The sequence below is a fragment of the Hoplias malabaricus genome, chromosome 15 (assembly GCF_029633855.1).
Source record: "Hoplias malabaricus isolate fHopMal1 chromosome 15, fHopMal1.hap1, whole genome shotgun sequence".
NCBI lineage: Eukaryota > Metazoa > Chordata > Actinopteri > Characiformes > Erythrinidae > Hoplias > Hoplias malabaricus.
The window spans coordinates 8299305-8321000 of record NC_089814.1 but is presented as its reverse complement, the minus strand read 5'-3'; the positions used below and the strand labels follow the sequence as shown (position 1 = coordinate 8321000).

The following is a 21696-nucleotide window of genomic DNA, read 5'->3' as shown; positions in this document are numbered from 1 at the left end:
TGTTTCCTCACCATTTGCATGCTCTCACATCTGTTTGTGTGTTCGAAAGTGGTCTAATGTGTTTACGAAGCCCCAGTGTCTGTTTATGAATGAAAAACATATGGGCTCGGTCTAGTATGCTAGTCTCTCTAGCATAGTTTCTCTATGCTAGTTTCACACCCTCTCCTCTCTCTCTCTGTCTCTCTCTCTGTGTCTCTCTGTCTCTCTCTCTCCCTATGTGTCTCTCTCTCTCTCTGTGTCTCTTTCTCTCTGTGTCTCACTCTCTCTGTGTCTCACTCTCTCTGTGTCTCTCTCTCTCTGTGTCTCTCTCTCTCTCTCTGTCTCTCTCTCTCTGTGTCTCACTCTCTGTCTCTCTGTGTCTCTCTCTCTCTCTGTGTCTCTGTGTCTCTCTCTCTGTCTCTCACTCTGTCTCTCTCTCTCTGTCTCTCACTCTGTCTTTCTCTCTCTCTGTCTCTCACTCTGTCTTTCTCTCTCTGTGTGTCTCTTTCTCTCTGTGTCTCTCTGTCTCTCTCTCTCTGTCTCTCACTCTGTCTTTCTCTCTCTCTGTGTCTCACTCTCTCTGTGTCTCTCTCTCTCTGTCTCTCTCTCTGTGTCTCACTCTCTCTGTCTCTCTCTCTCTCTGTGTCTCTCTCTCTGTGTCTCTCTGTCTCTCTCACTCTGTCTTTCTCTCTCTCTGTGTCTCACTATCTCTGTTTCTCTCTCTCTCTCTCTCTCTCTCTGCTCATGGCAGAGGCATCTGGAGCTGTTTTAGACAACAGACATTACTGCAAACGTTGAAAAGCACTTAAACTTAAATGAGGATATTGCTCTATTCCTTCTCTATAGTAACAGTAATATTGACATATTGTTGCTGTTTCAGGTCACTTAAGGTGGAAATGTCTCTAAACTCAGGAGACAGCTAACTGCATTAGCGACAGTGCTACGAAACTAAATGACTCGAGTTACACACGTGAAACAATGTTCTGTCAAATATATTATATTATATACTACACTATGTCATATATATCCATATTTGCTTTGTATTTTAAAAGTTAAGTGCAAAAATAAAAAATGTTTGCAGCGACTATTTCCCCACTAGTTTAGCAGCTACAGTTTAACGGCAATCTATAAAGCAGATATAACATGTCACAGGCAATTAAATTTACCCCCCCCCCACACACACACATACAAACACACAAAATGTATGTAGGAGAGAGTGAGAAAAAGAACATGAGGATTACACACTGAGAACAGTGTGTCAGATCACATATTCGAGGTGACTGTGCCATGTGCCTGGTGCAGTGATGAGGCGAGTTAGTGGGTTGAATAACGCAATATCGAATGGCACCTTTAACGTTACATAACTGCCCAGAACATGCTGCCTGTGGTGACCTCTGGGACTGGACACTGACTGTGATATATTCAGATTTAAACTTGAGTGGCACCCGAGCCCTAAGCCAGTGCTGAGCAGAAACCCTTTATCACAGCAAAGGGAAGATTACTGAAGCTCCTTGAAGCTCTAGGATGCTTCTGCATAACGTTGTTCTCGACAGTACATTTTAGAACAAGAAACAAATCTATTATTAATCTGACTTAATGCCCCTTTCCTCTGACTCACACCAAATTTAGTGTTTTTCAGATAATGACAGAAACATCACAAACATCAGATCAAAAACTACACCAGCGATGAGAATCTTTTCTGTATGCAGCTAAAAATAAAAAGCTGCTGAAGAAGCTGCTCAGCTTCTACCACAGTAGTCCCCTGCTCGTCCTCATGCTCAGCGTCCTCTACTGTTTAAAAGCATCTGTAAAGTGCCAAATGCATGAGCTGAAGTCATAGGATGAGTATCATAGTTCATTCATTCATTCATTCATTATCTGTAACCCTTATCCAGTTCAGGGTTGCGGTGGGTCCAGAGCCTACCTGGAATCATTGGGCACAAGGAGGGAATACACCCTGGAGGGGGCACCAGTCCTTCACAGGACGACACACACACACACACACACACACACACACACCTACGGACACTTTTGAGTCTACTGACCAATGTGTGTTTTTGGACTGTGGGAGGAAACCGGAGCACCCGGAGGAAACCCACGCAGACACAGGGAGAACACACCACACTCCTCACAGACAGTCACCCGGAGGAAACCCACGCAGACACAGGGAGAACACACCACACTCCTCACAGACAGTCACCCAGAGGAAACCCACACAGCCACAGAGAGAACACACCACACTCCTCACAGACAGTCACCCGGAGGAAACCCACGCAGACACAGAGAGAACACACCACACTCCTCACAGACAGTCACCCGGAGCGGGAATCGAACCCACAACCTCCAGGCCCCTGGAGCTGTGTGACTGCGACACTCCCTGCTGTGGCACCGTGCCGCCCCAAATATCGTAGTTATTTTCCATTATATATTTTCGGGCACTGAGTTTAGAACATTGCAGTAAATGGTGAAAATTCATTCCTTTTCCAGTTCTCATTCTAAAGGAGCATCTGTGCCCGGCTTTGGTCAAAACGCCACAAGCATCAAACCCCACAGCAGTGTTCTAGCCCTGTTCAGAACAGCCTTTTTCAGCTGTTCCTTTAAATGATAATGAGCTCACTGTTTACACCGACACGAGCGCACAACAGTGCAGGTTTTTACCTGTTTTCGCTGTGTTCTCGTTATCTTTGAGTGTCCAAAAAAGCGGATCCGCTGTGATTGGAGAGTCTGTCTCTGCATGTGACATCAGAAGCAGTGAGGAATGCTTAGTCATGTGTGCTACTAGAATATAAATAAAACAATATTTACTTTCTTTCAACGGTTTCTGGGTTGAAGGCAATGTTTCATGTCCGTAGACAGATGCAGAGAAGGCCCTATATTTTTGCAAAGTCATAAAGAATAAAATACCTGAATGTCTAAGATCCAAATAATGCATTAAGGCACATAGATTGTGACATTTCAGACCCATTTCAAAGAAGAAACCCAATCACACATCACAGATTTTCACCAAACAACACGTATGTTTGGACTGCTAGGCCACGCTAAGGAAACCCATCAGTACGCTCCATATCCCTCACAGTCACTGACCTGAGGCGAGGATCAAGCCCAGGAACCCGAGACCACCTGCAGCATGACCATCCTGCCCAATGTCACGTGTTATCCATGTACTTTTAAATCACATTCTAGATTTTTGTAACACACGCTCACACACATTTTCTACCCAGTCGGTAACACATGTAATCAGTGCCCTCTCTACGTCTGCTTTACCTCAGCTCTTACACCAGCACAGCACCGCTGCATGAGTCACCTGAACACAGCAGTGACTCACCTGACCCGTCTCCCTCTAACCTGAACACTCGCTGTATCAATGAGATGAATGAACGAGTGAATGATTCATGTGCCTTGTTTCCTTGTGAACACAGCCCAATGATTCACCCTGAGTCTTCCAGCTCTCCTAACTCTCACTGCTGCAGTACTAGTCTATATATGACTCCCTGCCAGATATCCTGAATACTGATATTAACTGTAACAAGAACCCCGGCTTCAGTTTCTTTGCCACTAGCTCTTAGAGCCCCTCTATTAAAGGCTTACATTATCAACCAGAAATACGTTCCCTAATCCTGAAAATCACCTGTTATTTATGCAATGTGCAGCAGTCTAGAGTAGCTGTATATGAGCACAAAATCACCATGGCCAACGCAAAATGGCAAAATTCTTAGAATCAATATCAGAACGTACAGGGCTTGGAGAATGAAAGTGAAACACCTGGTTTTAGATCACAGTAATTTATTAGTATGGTGTAGGGCCTCCTTTTGCAGTTCGTCTTGGGAATGACATACACAAGTCCTGCACAGTGCTCAGAGGGATTTGAAGCCATTCTTCTTGCAGGATAGTGGTCAGGTCTCTACGTGATGCTGGTGGAGGAAAACGTTTCCTGACTCGCTCCTCCAAAACACCCCAAAGTGTCTCAATAATATTTAGATCTGGTGACTGTGCAGGCCATGGGAGATCTTCAACTTCACTTTCATGTTCATCAAACCAGTCTTTCACCAGTCTTGCTGTGTGTATTGGTGCATTGTCGTCCTGATACACGGCACCGCCTTCAGGACACAATGTTTGAACCATTGGATGCAAATGGTCTTACTGGTGCAGTGTGGAGTTAATGAAGATTGTCCACCAGGCTGCTCCAATTTAGCCATGACACCTCCCACACTACAATGACAGCTGTTTCAGTTTCATTGTCTAACCCCTGTATATATTGTGAATACAAAACAGAAAAAATGGTTACTTTATTACTTTTTGCTGATATTTGAAACTTATTTTCATTTGCATTTTGCCAGTCTTTGGTTTCATTGCTTGGGGTTTTTTTCCCACCGATAAGGTCTTTGCTTCTGGAATCTCTCTTCGCTTCTGATTTTGGAACACTTTTCACAACCAAAATACACACACACACACACACACACACACACACACACACACACACACACACACACACACAAACAAACAAAGCCAGGAGTAATAATTCTTGACAAATTCTTTTTTAAAAATAAAATTGTGACAACAGTAGATCAACAGATGTTTTTACTGAATAATCTCCTTGAGAATGAAATGCATTTTCGGCCGTGTCCGCTGTACCCACTCACAACGCAAACTCACCGTCCTGCTCCATCGATACACGTGCACAAACGTCCCAGATGGGAAACACTGACTGGATCTCTCATCAGGAATTTTTAGATGCTGAGACATGTATGCTCAAAATATTCTTTTAATATAATACTTTTTCCCCCAAATATTCTGACTTTATTGTCAAACGTATCTGAGTTTAATCTCAAAGGCGTCATAGCTGCATGATACGTTTATTTCTATGTCAGCAACGTCTGAACACTTTTGACGCCACCTCTGACACAGTTGAGAAAGGCTGATCAAGAACAAATGACTGAAAATTAGTCCCTGACCACACTACAAATAGAAAGCACGATGGGCAGGTGTCCACAAAAGATCTGATGTTTGGACCAAAGCATGGTTAAGGCCTCCTTTCTCATATACATTTTGAATTCGTCTTAAGCATGACAACTAAATAATATTTAATTCATATAAATAATATTAAACATGGGCGACACGGTGGTGCAGCAGGTAGTGTCTCTGTCTTATCTCCAGGGTCCTGGAGGTTGTGGGTTCCAGTCCCGCTCCGAGTGACTGTCTGTGAGGAGTGTGGTGTCTTGGGTGCAAGGCAGGAACACACCCTGGAGGGGGCACCAGTCTTTGCAGGGCAACACACACACACACACACACACACCCCTATGATTACTTTTGAGTTGCCAATACACCTAACAATGTGTTTTTCAAAGAAACCAGAGCACCCACAGGAAACCCATGCAGACACAGGGAGAACACACCACACTCCTCACAGACAGTCACCCGGAGGAAACCCACGCAGACACAGAGAGAACACACCACATTCCTCACAGACAGTCACCCGAAGGAAACCCACGCAGACACAGAGAGAACACACCACACTCCTCACAGACAGTCACCCGGAAGAAACCCACGCAGACACAGAGAGAACACACCACACTCCTCACAGACAGTCACCCGAAGGAAATCCACGCAGACACAGGGAGAACACACCACACTCCTCACAGACAGTCACCCGAAGGAAACCCACGCAGACACAGAGAGAACACACCACACTCCTCACAGACAGTCACCCGAAGGAAACCCACACAGACACAGGGAGAACACACCACACTTCTCACAGACAGTCACCCGGAGGAAACCCATGCAGACACAGGGAGAACACACCACACTCCTCACAGACAGTCACCCAGAGGAAACCCACGCAGACACAGGGAGAACACACCACACTCCTCACAGACAGTCGCCCGGAGGAAACCCACGCAGACACAGGGAGAACACACCACACTCCTCACAGACAGTCACCCGGAGCAGGACTCGAACCCACAACCTCCAAGTCCCTGGAGCTCTGTGACTGTGACACTGCACCACCGTGCCGTCTGATATATGGTATATTATATGTAATGAAAGCCAGTGTTAAGCCTGTTCCTCTTCTGTTGATTTACAGTATTTGGGCTGCATAGAAGTCCTTCGCTCCATGAGATCTCTCGACTTCACCACAAGATCCCAAATAACAAGGTAGGACTTTTCTATCATCAGCTAACACTCTTCACTCACAGTGACTTATCTGTCACAATGTTGTTGATACCTGCCGTTAAAGTCCAGACTTATTCTACTAACATTTCAGTCCCGTCAGTTGGCAGTTGCCGTCTCCTCCCTCAGCATCCACAACTGAGGTGCCTTTGAGCAAAGCACTTAACCCCAGCTGCTCCCCAGGCACTGCGATGGCTGCCCATCTCTCTAGGTGTGGGTGTGTGGCGGGGGTATGTGTTCAGTACCATGGATGGGTTAAATGTGGAGGCACAGTTATGTAGTATGTTGTAGTATGAAATATCATTTCTCATGTTAGTTATTACATACATACAGTACAGTGCAAACGTTTAGGCACCAGAGACTGAGATTTAAAAAGTTATTTTTCTGAGCAGTAAGTGTTTATTTGCTGAAAACAAACAAAAAACAAACAAATAACGCCCAACATTAGAATAAAACCAAATCACATTACTCCAGTGTGATCCTGTGTGTGAATGTGTTTAACGTTTTTCAAATCTCTCCTCGTGGAGTCTGTATTATTTGAGGTTATCATCCAGTGCCTAGTTTTAGTGGTTAATAAGTTCATTCATTCATTCATTATCTGTGACCCTTATCCAGTTCAGGGTCGTGGTGGGTCCAGAGCCTACCTGGAATCATTGGGCACAAGGCGGGAATACACCCTGGAGGGGGCGCCAGTCCTTCACAGGGCAACACACACACACACACACATCTACGGACACTTCTGAGTCGCCAATTCACCTGCAACGTGTGTTTTTGGACTGTGGGAGGAAACTGGAGCACCCGGAGGAAACTCACACAGACACAGAGAGAACACACCACACTCCTCACAGACAGTCACCCGGAGGAAACCCACGCGGACACAGGGAGAACACACCACACTCCTCACAGACAGTCACCCGGAGGAAACCCACACAGACACAGGGAGAACACACCACACTCCTCACAGACAGTCACCCAGAGGAAACCCACACAGACACAGAGAGAACACACCACACTCCTCACAGACAGTCACCCGGAGGAAACCCACACAGACACAGGGAGAACACACCACACTCCTCACAGACAGTCACCCAGAGGAAACCCACACAGACACAGAGAGAACACACCACACTCCTCACAGACAGTCACCCGGAGGAAACCCACACAGACACGGAGAGAACACACCACACTCCTCACAGACAGTCACCCGGAGGAAACCCACGCGGACACGGGGAGAACACACCAACTCCTCACAGACAGTCACCTCCTCACAGACAGTCACCCGGAGGAAACCCACGCGGACACGGGGAGAACACACCAACTCCTCACAGACAGTCACCTCCTCACAGACAGTCACCCGGAGGAAACCCACGCGGACACAGGGAGAACACACCAACTCCTCACAGACAGTCATCCGGAGGAAACCCACGCAGACACATGGAGAACACACCAAACTCCTCACAGACAGTCACCCGGAGGAAACCCACGCAGACACAGGGAGAACACACCAAGCTCCTCACAGACAGTCACCCGGAGGAAACCCACGCAGACACAGGGAGAACACACCAAACTCCTCACAGACAGTCACCCGGAGCGGGAATCGAACCCACAACCTCTAGGTCCATGGAGCTGTGTGACTCCTCCTCCTCAGCCATATATATATTTATATATCCCGCAAATTCACGTCATTTCTGCATCGGACAAACTCGCTTCATTTAGTTCCGGAGATGGATCTCGACTCGACTGCTTCACTACGTCAGCTCGCTCCTCCGCGCTGGGTCATTCCCCATATTCAGAGCCGTATTCGGCCATTATCAAACCCACCGAGCCTCCTGTTTTAAACTCGCTCCCACCTCCACCCTTTTCTCATATTCATTTATCCAACAGGGGGGCGGTCCAGCTTCATACGCATTCATAAGCCACTCGTTACTCCTCCCCAAAGACTTCTGAGTTCCCCTCCCTGTATCAGCCTCTACGGGCGTGGTCCGTACTATTTACCGTGATTATAACTTTATACAAGCCTCACACTCACTGAGGAGGCATTAGTTTAAATATATATCATTATCTTAGGTGCCTAAGACTTCTGCACAGTATTTTACATTTTCAAATAACGTTCAAGCTTATTGTTATATTGTGTCCAATGTCCTGAACAACACCTGAATACACCTGGTGTGAATCTAAATACGCTGTGGTATTAATTCCTATTTTTCTCTAAAATACAAGGCACTCATCACTGTGTGTTACAGAATGCTGTCTCGCTGCTACCGATGGCAAAAGTGATGGAATCACCTCACAAACAGGAAGTTCACTTACATTTTTATACAAACCGTGCCTGTGAATTTTACCCACACCTTGCAGGGAACACATACACACACTAGTGCACTAGGGGGAGAGAACCTGGGTTCTGGGGTTCTGGGACACCTGGGGTGTCCAAACTTTTGCATACAACCATTATTAGTTTTGCATTAAAAAGCTGTGTTTTCATTGAGCCTGCTACCTTTTGGTGAAGTGGAGGGGGGTGGGGCAGGGAGGGGGAATGTGAATCCAGCTCATCCATGTGCGTGGATGACTCATTGCATAATATTAGTGAGGAGAAGGCCGGATGGATCCCAGTGGACACTGGTTGTTTATCGAGCACACACTTGTGTGGGCTGATTTTCTCTCTCTCTCTCTCTCTCTCTCTCTCTAACACACACACACACACGCGCACACACACACACACATACACACAGAGTGAGAGTGAGAGCGAATATGGCATGTCACATTCACTTTTCCACCTGACTTCCTGTTCTCTACTCAGCTTGCTTTCTCTCTCTCTCTCTCTCTCTCTCTCTCTCTCTCTCTCTCTCTCACACACACGCACACACAACTTAAAACTCTCCATTCAGAACACTCAGAGGTGAAACCATATTAACAGGATTTCTAAAAGCCTATTCCAAGCCCAAGACATCAAGGAGGTGATCCGACTTCCTGTCTGATTTTATCAGAACAGATATTTTGGACTCTGATCAGAAATAAACCAATTAAGGCATTTAAAGGAACAATAGGTAAGATTTGGTATTATTGCTCCTGGGCTGCCCATACTTTTGCAGAGTGTACTTTACATTTATATCACTGCCCTGTGGGGGCGGGGGGTAGTGATAGGTTGGGGATTCATTTCCTGTGCTCATCCAAATTTACATAGTGCAGTTTCTGCAGTGCTGGACAAGGTGTAGCAAATACAGAGGCTCTTTTCTTCCGGTTCAGTAAAGCATCACAATGGTCCCGAAGCTGTGATTTAAAGGTAAAAATACTACCTAGTGTTGCTTTAAGATGATATTTATCTGTGCCTTTATTCGATTGAAATGAAGTGTCTCACACTGATTGGATTGTCATTGGTTGCTGACGTTTCTAACCTCCCCGCCCTCTGTAAACTCACACCTGCATCATTGCTCTGACAGAAACGTAGCCACAGTCTGAACAGATAAATCAGATTTGGTCATTTGTACCTTGCCGTGTGGACAGTATAATTTCTAAAAATAAGATTTAAGAAGTAAACCTGATTTGCCCTGCAGTGTGAACAGAGCCTTGCTGTGTGTGTTTATTTTCTTTCAGCAAACCCTCAGACCAGTGTTTTACACCTTCACCAACATCCAACATTAATAACAAACCAATAAAACGTAGTCACTGAGTTTTACATGATTTTAGAACCAGATTATTATTGCTTTGATTTTTTAAAAATACATTTTTTATAATTGTAATACATTTTAATATAAATTTATACAATCTTTTGTCAAATTACACTTTTAATCCTAATTTATTTCCAAATGTTACTGCATACTGCATCTCTCTCTCTCTCTCTCTCTCTCTCTTTTCAGGGAGGCCATCAGTCTGGTGTGTGAGGCTGTACCGGGTACCAAAGGAGCGCTGCGTAAACGAAAGGTAACTATTAATATAATCGTCATTATCATCATCATACAACTAGCAATAGCAATAAAGATAATAATTTTATTTATTTATAGCATCGATTAAACACAAGTTCCTCACAGTGAGGTTAAAACAAAATAATTTAAGACTTAGAAATAGATGCAGATATTGTAGAAGAAACAGAAAAGCATTGCAGTTGCACTTTAGTTATTTCCACGGTGGCCCAGCACATAGTGTCACAGTCACACAGCTCCAGGGACCTGGAGGTTGTGGGTTCAAGTTCCGCTTCAGGTGACTGTCTGTGAGGAGTGTGGTGTGTTCTCCCTGTGTTTGTGTGGGTTTCCTCCGGGTGACTGTCTGTGAGGAGTGTGGTGTGTTCTCCCTGTGTCTGCGTGGGTTTCCTCCGGGTGACTGTCTGTGAGGAGTGTGATGTGTTCTCTCTGTGTCTGCGTGGGCTTCCTCCGGGTGCTCCGGTTTCCTCCCACGCTCCAAAAACACACGTTGGTAGGTGGATTGACAACTCAAAAGTGTCCGTAGGTGTGAGTGTGTGTGTTGCCCTGTGAGGGACTGGCGCCCCCTCCAGGATGTCTTCCCGCCTCGCGCCCAATGATTCGAGGTAGGCTCTGGACCCATCCTGTACTGGATAAGCGCTTACAGATAATGAATGAATGAATGAATTATTGAATAATAAAGCAAAATATGAATTGTGCAAAGCCATGAGTCATTTTATCCAATATGTGAATATCAGCAGATTATATAGAATCTATGCACTAACTGCGTTCTGAGTGGTGTGTACCTGCTTTGAACCCAGTCGGTCTGGGTCGGCAAGAGACCCACTCACATAAGATGAATGAATTAATGAATGAACAAATGAATGAATGTCCACTAACATTAGCAGAATGATGATGCATTTACGTGTTTTTCCAGTAGAGGGTGCATTGGCTTTTTTTTATTACCTAGAGAATCATTCAAATCAATTAATTTGTACATTATGCATTTTGCATATAATGTAGAATAGTTTAAGGAAAGGAACATCAAAAACACAGTGCGTGGAAGAGAAGATAAGGTATGAGAAGGTTTGAGAAGGGTAAGATAGAATCAGGGGAAACGCCACAGTGAAGGAAGAGAAGGAGATGTGGTACAGTGTGTGTGTGTGGGTGTGCACACGGCCCACGATACACACTGTTAGAACTGTGACTCATTTGGTGCTGAGGATCAGTAATCAGCTCAGCTAGCCTGGCTTCTGTGAGTGTGTGTGTTTATGTGCTGCTGTATGAAGCAGATAGGCTTACATTCATCACCGAAGACCTGTAATGAGTTGCATCTGTAAAGTACTCCTCGTGCCTTTCCTGCGTAACCGTGAATTTCATCAGTCATTGAAAGCTTATATGCTTTATTTGTTGACGCTTAATTCTCATCTGTTTTAATGATTACAAAATATATTTTTTTACTTTGGGCATAGTTCATTTTCATTTATAATCTGCTTGAGAAATGGTTATTTAAAGTTGCATTTATGAAAGATATTTTAGTACAAACTTAAATTAGGTGTCAGAAGGAAATTTTAAAACACATTAATATATGGTGTGTGTGTGTGTGTGTGCATGCATACAGCTGTGATTCCCCTGTAAAACCTGGGGAGGGGTTTTCTGGGCGTTTTTCAGATAACGTGTCATATATTTTCAGGTTAGTTGAGCCTTTGCAGCAGAGAAAACATGTGTAGAGGTGTCACAAGGACTGATACTTGGGTACTAATTCGGTACCAAAATTCTGAAAACGATACGGTTCTTGTTTCCTATGGTACAGGAAATACCGAAGATTTCACAGAGCTCCCAGACCACACAAGGTCACCATTATAAGCCTACACCCTAATAAGCTGAGAAAGATAAGGAGCAAGGAGAAGAAACAGGTCCATTCTGAGTGGACAGGTCCTGTCTGTGAGGAGTGTGGTGTGTTCTCCCTGTGTCTGCGTGGGTTACCTCTGGGTGAATGTCTGTGAGGAGTGTGGTGTGTTCTCCCTGTGTCTGCGTGGGCTTCCTCCGGGTGACTGTCTGTGAGGGGTGTAGTGTGTTCTCCCTGTGTCTGTGTGGGTTTCCTCCGGGTGACTGTCTGTGAGGAGTGTGGTGTGTTCTCCCTGTGTCTGTGTGGGTTTCCTCCGGGTGACTGTCTGTGAGGAGTGTGGTGTGTTCTCTCTGTGTCTGCGTGGGTTTCCTCCGGGTAACTGTCTGTGGGGAGTGTGGTGTGTTCTCCCTGTGTCTGCGTGGGTTTCCTCCGGGTGACTGTCTGTGAGGAGTGTGGTGTGTTCTCTCTGTGTCTGCGTGGGTTTCCTCCGGGTAACTGTCTGTGGGGAGTGTGGAGTTGGTAGGTGGATTGGTGACTCAAAAGTGTCCTTAGGTGTGAGTGTATGAGTGAGTGTGTGTGTGTTGCCCTGTGAAGGACTGGTGCCCCCTCCAGGGTGTGTTCCCACCTTGCGCCCAGTGATTCCAGGTAGGCTCTGGACCCACCGCGACCCTGAACTGGATAAGGGTTACAGATAATGAATGAATGAATGAATAATTTAAGAGGCTTATTGGAGGTACAGTAATAATATTCATGTTCCTATTCACATCAGAATTACAGTGTCATTTGTCCAATTAGTACACACAAGTACACATAATATTATAGAATATATAATATTTTGTTACAGTGTAATACTTTTAAAAGTGCCATTGTAAATTACTTTGTTACAGGAAAAGTACATTAACAGGTTTTCATAGACCCCCACTATGCTGTAAGTTGCGTATTGTAAACATTAATATGATGGTGGATTTGTGCAGAGTTGAAGAAACCAAACTCATGATTGAGTTAAATTACAGCTCTCACTCTCACTCTTCTGCTTCTTCCACTCTCTCTCTCTCTCTCTCTCTCTCTCTCTCTGTCTCTGCCACTCTTCCTTTACCTCCTTTATCTTCCTCTCACACTTCAGCCTCCCTCCAAAGCTCTTTCTAGTATTTTGGGGAAGAGTAACCTCCAGTTTGCCGGCATGAGCATCAACCTCAACATTTCAATCAGCAGCTTAAACCTGATGACCCCTGACTCCAAACAGGTGAACACACATCAGCGCCCACAAACACACGCTCAGGCACATGTTCATTTTGAGGGTGTGTAAATAGCATTTAGGACCAGGGAACATTTTTTTTAGTATCCATATCAGCCAGGAAAATCATATCGATTTATATTACTATGCCATTTCTTAGTATATTAGCGCTCATGATATTGATGGGTTTTATTAATCTATTACAAATATTCTAGCACTTTCTAGAACGTCTTTTTAACAGTTGTCCCTGACTTGTGTGCCTTGCAGATGGAGTATGAAGTTCACATTCTTCTACTTCTGTCCTGTTATGTCTCTTCACAAGTCTGTTAAATAAAAAATAGAATAAATATGAATGTTTTATCCACAATATGGAATTTCCTCTTTGGTCACTCATAGCATTAGCAACACGATGTATAAACACAACAAACACCTACACACATGAACAATAGCTTATATTATTTTAGCTTATTATAAGCAGCATGATCTATCCATGTTTATTTATTGTTTTATATTTCCCTGCTTATATATATATATATATATTGTACTGTGCAGAAATATAAGATAATAATGTTTTTCTATAAAGCAGTAGGTGAGAGTGAGTTTGAAGAACATTGTTTTGTTCAGATTCTCCTTGATTTGTATGAATTTGTAAATCAACAGCACACATTATTTAAAATCAGTATTTATTAACCACTAAAACTAGGTACTGGATGATAACCTCAAATAATACGAGGAGTAAACTAACTGTCAGGATCAGGGGCGGACTGACGGAGGCGGACACACACTAAAACACAGTAAACCCTTTATTTATAGAAACATAACAAAACAAAGACAAAGACTCAGGCAAAAACAAAACGAAGAACAGACGAGACACAGACTTGGGCAAAAACGAAACAAAACGGAATGAGGAAAGAGAACGAGCGACAGACAGGACGGACAGACTGGAGGGAGCAAAACAATAACGGAGGAAATGACAACGGTGAAACGGCGGAGAACTGTGGAGACAGACAGACTAGACTGAGTAACAAGACAAAGGAAACGAACAGAAGGAAACAAAGTGAATGATAGTAGAGACAAGACGAGATGAGATGAGACGAGACGATGACTGAGAAACGAATGACCAACAACCAGGAAGTAAGACATGGGGTCTTAAATACCTAACATACACAACAGACACCTGGGACAGATAATGAAGGGGCAGGATACAAATGACACTGACGAGGAGGAGGAACAAAGGCGGGACATGGACGGAGACATAGACAATAACAAACAGAGACATGTGCCAAGAGAGCACATGGCAGGGAAAACAGACATGACAGGACAAGGGCGTGACACTAACACATTCACACAGAATATTATTTATTTGTTTGTTTGTTTTTTAGCAATAAAACACTTACTGCTCAGATAAATAGCTTTTTAATTCTCAGTCTCTGGTGCCTATAACTCATGCACAGTACTGTGTGTGTGTGTGTGTATGTATTATATCATATTTTAAAAACATTTAGGCTGCATTCCGTTTATGAAAGGTGTTATAGATAGATTTAAAAAAAAACAACAACCTTTTATTATTATTGGTTTAAAGATCAATAATCCTCTCTTTCCTGTCTCCTCTGGTAGATAATAGCCAATCACCATATGCAGTCGATATCCTTCGCTTCTGGTGGAGATCCGGTAAGGAGCTAGGACTTTATACATAAAAGTCCACTGGGTCTGGACATTCTGGGACAATTGTGTGGGATATTCATGCACAGAGTTAGGCATGTCACCTTTTTGAAAGAGTGTGTACTGTAATGGTGGGTGAAATAGTTGTCTCGTCTGTGCTTCATTTACAGGACACAACGGATTACGTCGCTTATGTAGCGAAAGATCCGGTCAACAGAAGAGGTAAGATACCCCTCCGTCTGTTTTCCTGTTTGAAGCCGGGGGGCACGGTGGCGCCGCAGGTAGTGATGTCTGTCACAGCTCCAAGGATCTGGAGGTTCTGGGTTCAAGTGTGGCTCCGGGTGACTGTCTGTGAAGTGTGTTCTCCCTGTGTCCACGTGGGTTTCCTCCAGGTGCTCTGGTTTCCTTCCACAGTCCAAAAATACATGTCGGTAGGTGGACACTTTTGAGTCGCCAATCCACCTACCAACGTGTGTTTTTGGACTTTGGGAGGAAACTGGAGCACCCAGAGGAAACCCACGTGGACACAGGGAGAACACACTTCACAGACAGTCACCTGGAGCGGGACTCGAACCCTCAACCTCCAGGTCCCTGGAACTGTGTGACTGTGACACTACCTGCTGCGCCACCGTGCCACCCTAAGAGTATTTAAAAGGGGCATATTATGAAAAAACATTTTTTACATCAAGTGTTCATGTGAGAGCACAAAGACAAGGTTAAACAGAACAAAATAAACACATGGAGCGCTGAGATATAAGAGCACTGTGTCACAGAGAAAACGAGAACGGAAAAGAAAGCAAACCAAGGGAAAACGACTAAAAATCAGTGCTTCTGCTCCTTGCTCCTCACTGCTGTGCACTCAGGGTCGGGGTGAATAGCGAGTGGCTCATTATAATGTGCTGAAAGCAGCCGTTCTGAACAGGGCAGAATGCCGCTGTGGGGTTTGATCAAATCAAATTTCATTGAAGGTTCTGTATATGATCCAGAATCTATGACCAAAAGAAATCCTATACATTCAGTCACAGCCTTCTGTTCAGCCATGGTTCTGCAGTGCATCCAACAGTAAACACAGCACGTAATGCCTTTCATAGAGCAATACGTAGAAAACATGGAAACTTCATGGACATACATGCTGACTTTACTGAGACAGACACTGTATATTGTCATCTAAACCCAAAGTCTACAGCTTGTACCTATATCTTGACTGCTTTTGTAAATGGCGGTCATTTTGCATCACACTGGCCACACTTTGATCTCTTTAATAGCCATTATAGCCTGCAACTCAGCTTCCGAAACCAAATGGTATTGATTGATCCTGTGTGGCTGTATTTAGCTTTGTAAAAAAAATCAATTTTAGCTGCTGCTCTCTGTCTGTTTTTCTTTTCACGTGTCTTCAACATCCTGTACGTGCAGGAGCCTTGTGCTAAAAAGGCCTTCTGTGCTTGAGAATGCATTTCCGATGACGTTATGAGGAAGATCCGATAATGAGTTCAGTGTGGGGAATGAGTCAGCAAATTGTCTTCCGTTTTCCGGGGCTATCTTCTGATATCTAATCCTGTGTGTGTGTGTGTGTGTGTGTGTGTGTGAACCTGTGCGTGCTCTTTTGTGCTTTACAGCATGCCACATTCTGGAGTGTTCGGATGGCTTGGCCCAGGACGTGATCAGTACGATAGGGCAGGCGTTTGACCTGCGCTTCCAGCAGTATCTTCAGTGTCCCTCCAGCAAACTCTCAGCTATACATGACAGGTAAATAATGAAAATGATCCTCGTTAAGGATGGGTGGTATCCACTCTTTTCGTACTCATTACATCATATAAACACAGAATGCGGTATTACTGGGGGGTGGTGTTGAGCCTGATATCTGTGAGCACAAAGTCAAGTGAAGGGTTTTTTCCCCAACCCATTTTCAGAGCATGACATCACCAGTCAGTGTGCTTCCAGAGCGCCCCCTCCCTGTGCCTCTCAAATGCACATGAATTACCTTATTTTGCCTTGAACTGAACAGAACAGAATAATAATTTATAATATCCGCCCTCATTTTGAGATAGGATTGACATTTTTAAGTACCGTGGTGTATAGTTGTACTGTTATACTGTTGAACCCTAAGAATTATATTAATAATAATAGTAATAGTAAGCTTTATGCACATTACATATATCATCATTCATATATAAAGTGCAGCTCAGTGCTTCAGTGTGATAAAAGGCAAAAGAGACAATATGTTTTATTTATAAATAAAATAAAATAATAATGTGCAGCAGGTAGTGTCGCAGTCACACAGCTCCAGGGTCCTGGAGGTTATGGGTTCAAGCCTCGCTCCGGGTGACTGTCTGTGAGAAGTGTGGTGTGTTCTCTCTGTGTCAGCGTGGGTCTCCTCCGGGTGACTGTCTGTGAGGAGTGTGGTGTGTTCTCTCTGTGTCAGCGTGGGTTTCCTCCGGGTGACTGTCTGTGAGGAGTGTGGTGTGTTCTCTCTGTGTCTGCGTGGGTTTCCTCCGGGTGACTGTCTGTGAGGAGTGTGGTGTGTTCTCTCTGTGTCTGTGTGGGTTTCCTCCGGGTGACTGTCTGTGAGGAGTGTGGTGTGTTCTCTCTGTGTCTGCGTGGGTCTCCTCCGGGTGACTGTCTGTGAGGAGTGTGGTGTGTTCTCTCTGTGTCAGCGTGGGTCTCCTCCGGGTGACTGTCTGTGAGGAGTGTGGTGTGTTCTCTCTGTGTCAGCGTGGGTTTCCTCCGGGTGACTGTCTGTGAGGAGTGTGGTGTGTTCTCTCTGTGTCTGCGTGGGTTTCCTCCGGGTGACTGTCTGTGAGGAGTGTGGTGTGTTCTCTCTGTGTCTGCGTGGGTTTCCTCCGGGTGACTGTCTGTGAGGAGTGTGGTGTGTTCTCTCTGTGTCAGCGTGGGTCTCCTCCGGGTGACTGTCTGTGAGGAGTGTGGTGTGTTCTCCCTGTGTCTGCGTGGGTTTCCTCCGGGTGACTGTCTTTGAGGAGTGTGGTGTGTTCTCCCTGTGTCTGTGTGGGTTTCCTCCGGGTGACTGTCTGTGAGGAGTGTGGTGTGTTCTCTCTGTGTCTGTGTGGGTTTCCTCCGGGTGACTGTCTGTGAGGAGTGTGGTGTGTTCACCCTGTGTCTGCGTGGGTTTCCTCCGGGTGACTGTCTGTGAGGAGTGTGGTGTGTTCTCCCTGCATCTGCATGGGTTTCCTCCCATGGTCCTCACGTGCTCTGGTTCCCACCCACAGTTCTAAAACACACGTTGGTAGGTGGATGGGCAACTCAAAAGTGTCCGTAGGTGTGTGTGTGTGTGAGTGAATGTGTGTGTGTGTGTGTTGCCCTGTGAAGGACTGGCGCCCCCTCCAGAGTGTGTTCCCGCCTTGCGCCCAATGATTCCAGGTAGGACCCACCGCGACCCTGAACTGGATAAGGGTTACAGACAATGGATGAATGAATGAATGAATGTATGGGTTTTGCACTCGTCCAGTTGAAAGCGTAAAAGTAACATGGATCAAGATCACTTAACTCTGGATTCACTTTTAATGCAAGTCTCTTTCTCTCTCTCTCACTCTCTGCAGGGTACTGAGTGTGGAGGAACCTTCATGGACAGAGGAAGGGGAAGAACCTCCTGATCATCCATATTACAACAACATCCCGGGCAAGATGCCTCCACCCGGTGGCTTTATTGATGCCAGACTAACCAATCAGACACCAGAGAGCAGCCAGGTCTTCTCAGTCAATCAATTACCATAACTTAGCTACTCCAGTATGCAGATTACTGTAGACGCCAACCCTTTGTTTTTAATGTAATATCAGTTTTGAGTCTGACAGCGGTGCAGTTAGTGCTGTTTTGTCTAAGTTTAGTAACAGTGTATTTTAAATGAAAGGTACAATGAGTGAAGCTTTAATCTGAGGAAATGCAGGTGTTTTTTACACATCGTCAAACTGATTATGTTCTTTATGTCGAAAATAGCTGATTAATTGCATCAAGGTTCTAAACCGATGATACACAGGCAGAGAAGAGACAAACAACTCTGAAAGAGTTCACAGTGATCTAAAACAAAGAATAAAATATGGAATTATTATGAAATTAATCACTTCCCAACAACAGGCTGAGATTATGTTTTGTCTCCAATTTCAGTTTTTTTACAGACAACAACATAACTTTTAGCAGTCTTTAGGTTTGCTTTTGTTTCTTTGAGAGGCTTCTCAGTGGTTTACTACATCGTTGATTGTAATGTTTGGTGCGTCTGTGCATCTACGTATTCTGTACAGGGCTCTTTATCTGTTCCGACAGTTTTCTTTACGGCTAAAGGCTTTGTCGAGTGTTATTTGCTAAGCTTCCCAGTGTGTAGAGAAATCCACCAACAGATTGTTTGACTTTCACTATGGTTGACTGACTGTAATGTTTGAACTATATGTTGCTAGTGTTGGCCCTGCTCTGTTCCCATACGTTAGGAGAAGACTATATAATTCACCAGAGGCAAATGCTACACCTACAATAAAGTCTAGGCCTTTAGTTGTCTCTCCTTTGCCGAAACTCATAAACCAACATGGGGTGACTGAGAAACAAGCCGGCAGCCGACTGTCTAATTTCTTTTGACACATTAAAGGGAATTTCTACGATTGTGGGCAAAGGCAGCTCTAAGTGGTGCATCTTTTAAGGTGGAACTGTGTGTTTGACGGGAAAAATAAATGTTGTTTGTACGCAGCGAATATAAGTCAATATTATCCCCCTATGGAACAGGAATAGAGCAGTTCACATTTCAGTTTGTGCTTTTTTAACATGTGGAGTTCTCTCCATTGTCTAAAATATTCCAGATGCCTCTGCCATGAGCAGTGAGAGAGAGAGACAGAGAGAGAGAGAGAGACAGAGAGAGAGAGAGACAGAGAGAGACAGAGGGAGAGAGACAGAGAGAGAGAGACAGACAGACAGAGAGGGAGAGAGACAGAGGGAGAGAGAGAGAGAGACAGAGAGAGAGAGACAGAGGGAGAGAGAGAGAGAGAGAGAGACAGAGGGAGAGAGACAGAGAGAGAGAGAGACAGAGGGAGAGAGACAGAGGGAGAGAGACAGAGAGAGAGAGAGAGAAACAGAGAGAGAGAGAAACAGAGAGAGAGAGACAGACAGAAACACAGAGAGAGAGAGAAACAGAGAGAGAGAGACAGACAGACAGAAACACAGAGAGAGACAAAGCCTAGCATACCGGAGCAAGTTGGTTTATTCATTCATTTACAGACAGACTTGAGAGCTACTGAATGGTGAAGAAGCCATCTTTTTTATAACGTCTTTTACAACTGTGAACTACTCTTTAAAGTGGAAAGACTGTATGTATTAAAGTATCATATCTGTACTGTTCACCCAATAGGAACGTACAAGCTGCCAAACACTTGTCTACAGCTTCACCCTCATGTTTATATTTTAACCCTAATGGGCAAAGTACAGAGCCAGAACAATCAAACCTCTGTCAACATTAATAATGAAGCAGAAATGCTAACTTGGCTAACACCGAAAGCAAATAAAACCGGATAACGTGTACCTTCTTTAATTGAACATGGCTGCCCTTGCCATGTTCTCTAACACAGGTAGCCTTTTACGTTTTGACGTTTTGATCGCAGCTGACATCAGTCCCCTTCGCATCAAGACTTACTGAAGGATGCTAATTGATTTTAGGATGCTGTAAAAATGGGTCCCATTGGAGTATACATGCTGATCTAGGATTATTTTACATTAACATTGCATTATTGCATTCATTACGGCATTTAAAGGGAAACGATCTGATCCTGGCTGTGCACTCTCAGCTCGCATTCATCCTATGTGTGATGACTCCAGTGTTACGTAAGGTCTTATTTGCAGTGCATTAGTATTGCAGCCTGCAGTTGCAGCGATGCGGAGTGGCTGCTTTATTACTGGGGATGACTCATATGCTCTCTCTGCTGTTTCTCTTTTATCGCAGGGGGTCGGAGTAGACCAGACATACTACCAGGGCAGGCCTATACTCATTCAACAAGGTGAGAGATATTCCTCCTCTCTTTCCTTCATTTTGCAGGTTGGGTTGGGATTAGACGTTAGATTATTCACAGAGGTGCTTTAAAGTGAGCAACTGAAACTGTTATACTATGTGTGTGTGTGTGTGTTGATACATTATACATACAACAGCTTGTAGACCCCTAATAGTGGATTCAGCTACTTTAAGGTGCACCCGTAATGGACACAGATTTTGACCTGTATTTAAGGTGAAATAATAAGAACAAATGTACGTGAACTTGGAGATCTAGAGCCCACCAACCCACACACTGTGAAACAAGGCCACTCAGTTTTTTGGACTCCATAAATAGCTGTTCTGATTTTGTGCTCTTCCTAAAGTGCAGGTGCATTCGAGTTGTACCCTCCCCAAGAACCTCCAGTCACAGCACTGCAGCGTACATGAGCAAACCAGATCTGTGTTCCCTTTTTAACAGGGGTTAGAATGTCCCCCTTTAAGTTCACCATAATGTCACACTGCCAATGTCTGGAATGATGAAGCACTATCCAGTAACTTTGAGATGAGTCACAGTGAATCCCTTTTTTTGTCTCAATACGTGTTGGGAAAAGGGGGTAGGCCGGGGTGGGGGCGGGGTAAATTGAGGTTTTTCAGGGGTACACTTTGTCAAACAAAGGCAAAATGGTGGTGTCCTTAGTATTTTCTCTTTAATAAACTATGATCATCAGTGTATTATCTTATTTTAAGGTAGTTTCAGTGCATTATGTCCCTTTACTTCAGAACAAGCAGAAAAATACTTAATAGTTTACCAATGTCTCGAAATTTCCAGTTCCACCTTAAATGGGGGCACAGTTACATTGTGTTAAGAGTGGGTGATGATATATAATTGTGGGATGGTTTTGAAGGCCCTTTTCTGATACCGCTACAGGCTTGCAGCAGATCACCGAAACGCTGATT

General features: G+C 44.5%; 1 protein-coding gene across 1 annotated transcript in view; it reads left to right on the top strand.

Annotated features, from left to right (window-relative positions):
* Positions 1–21696, top strand: part of shc3 (SHC (Src homology 2 domain containing) transforming protein 3) — a 34958-nt gene that overhangs the window by 6216 nt on the left and 7046 nt on the right. Inside the window, exons 2-9 of the mRNA XM_066645888.1 lie at positions 6059–6129; positions 9999–10062; positions 13010–13129; positions 14738–14791; positions 14953–15004; positions 16399–16528; positions 18337–18484; positions 20713–20767. Of these exons, the coding sequence (XP_066501985.1) occupies positions 6059–6129; positions 9999–10062; positions 13010–13129; positions 14738–14791; positions 14953–15004; positions 16399–16528; positions 18337–18484; positions 20713–20767 (694 nt within the window). The remainder of the gene's footprint in view (positions 1–6058; positions 6130–9998; positions 10063–13009; positions 13130–14737; positions 14792–14952; positions 15005–16398; positions 16529–18336; positions 18485–20712; positions 20768–21696) is intronic.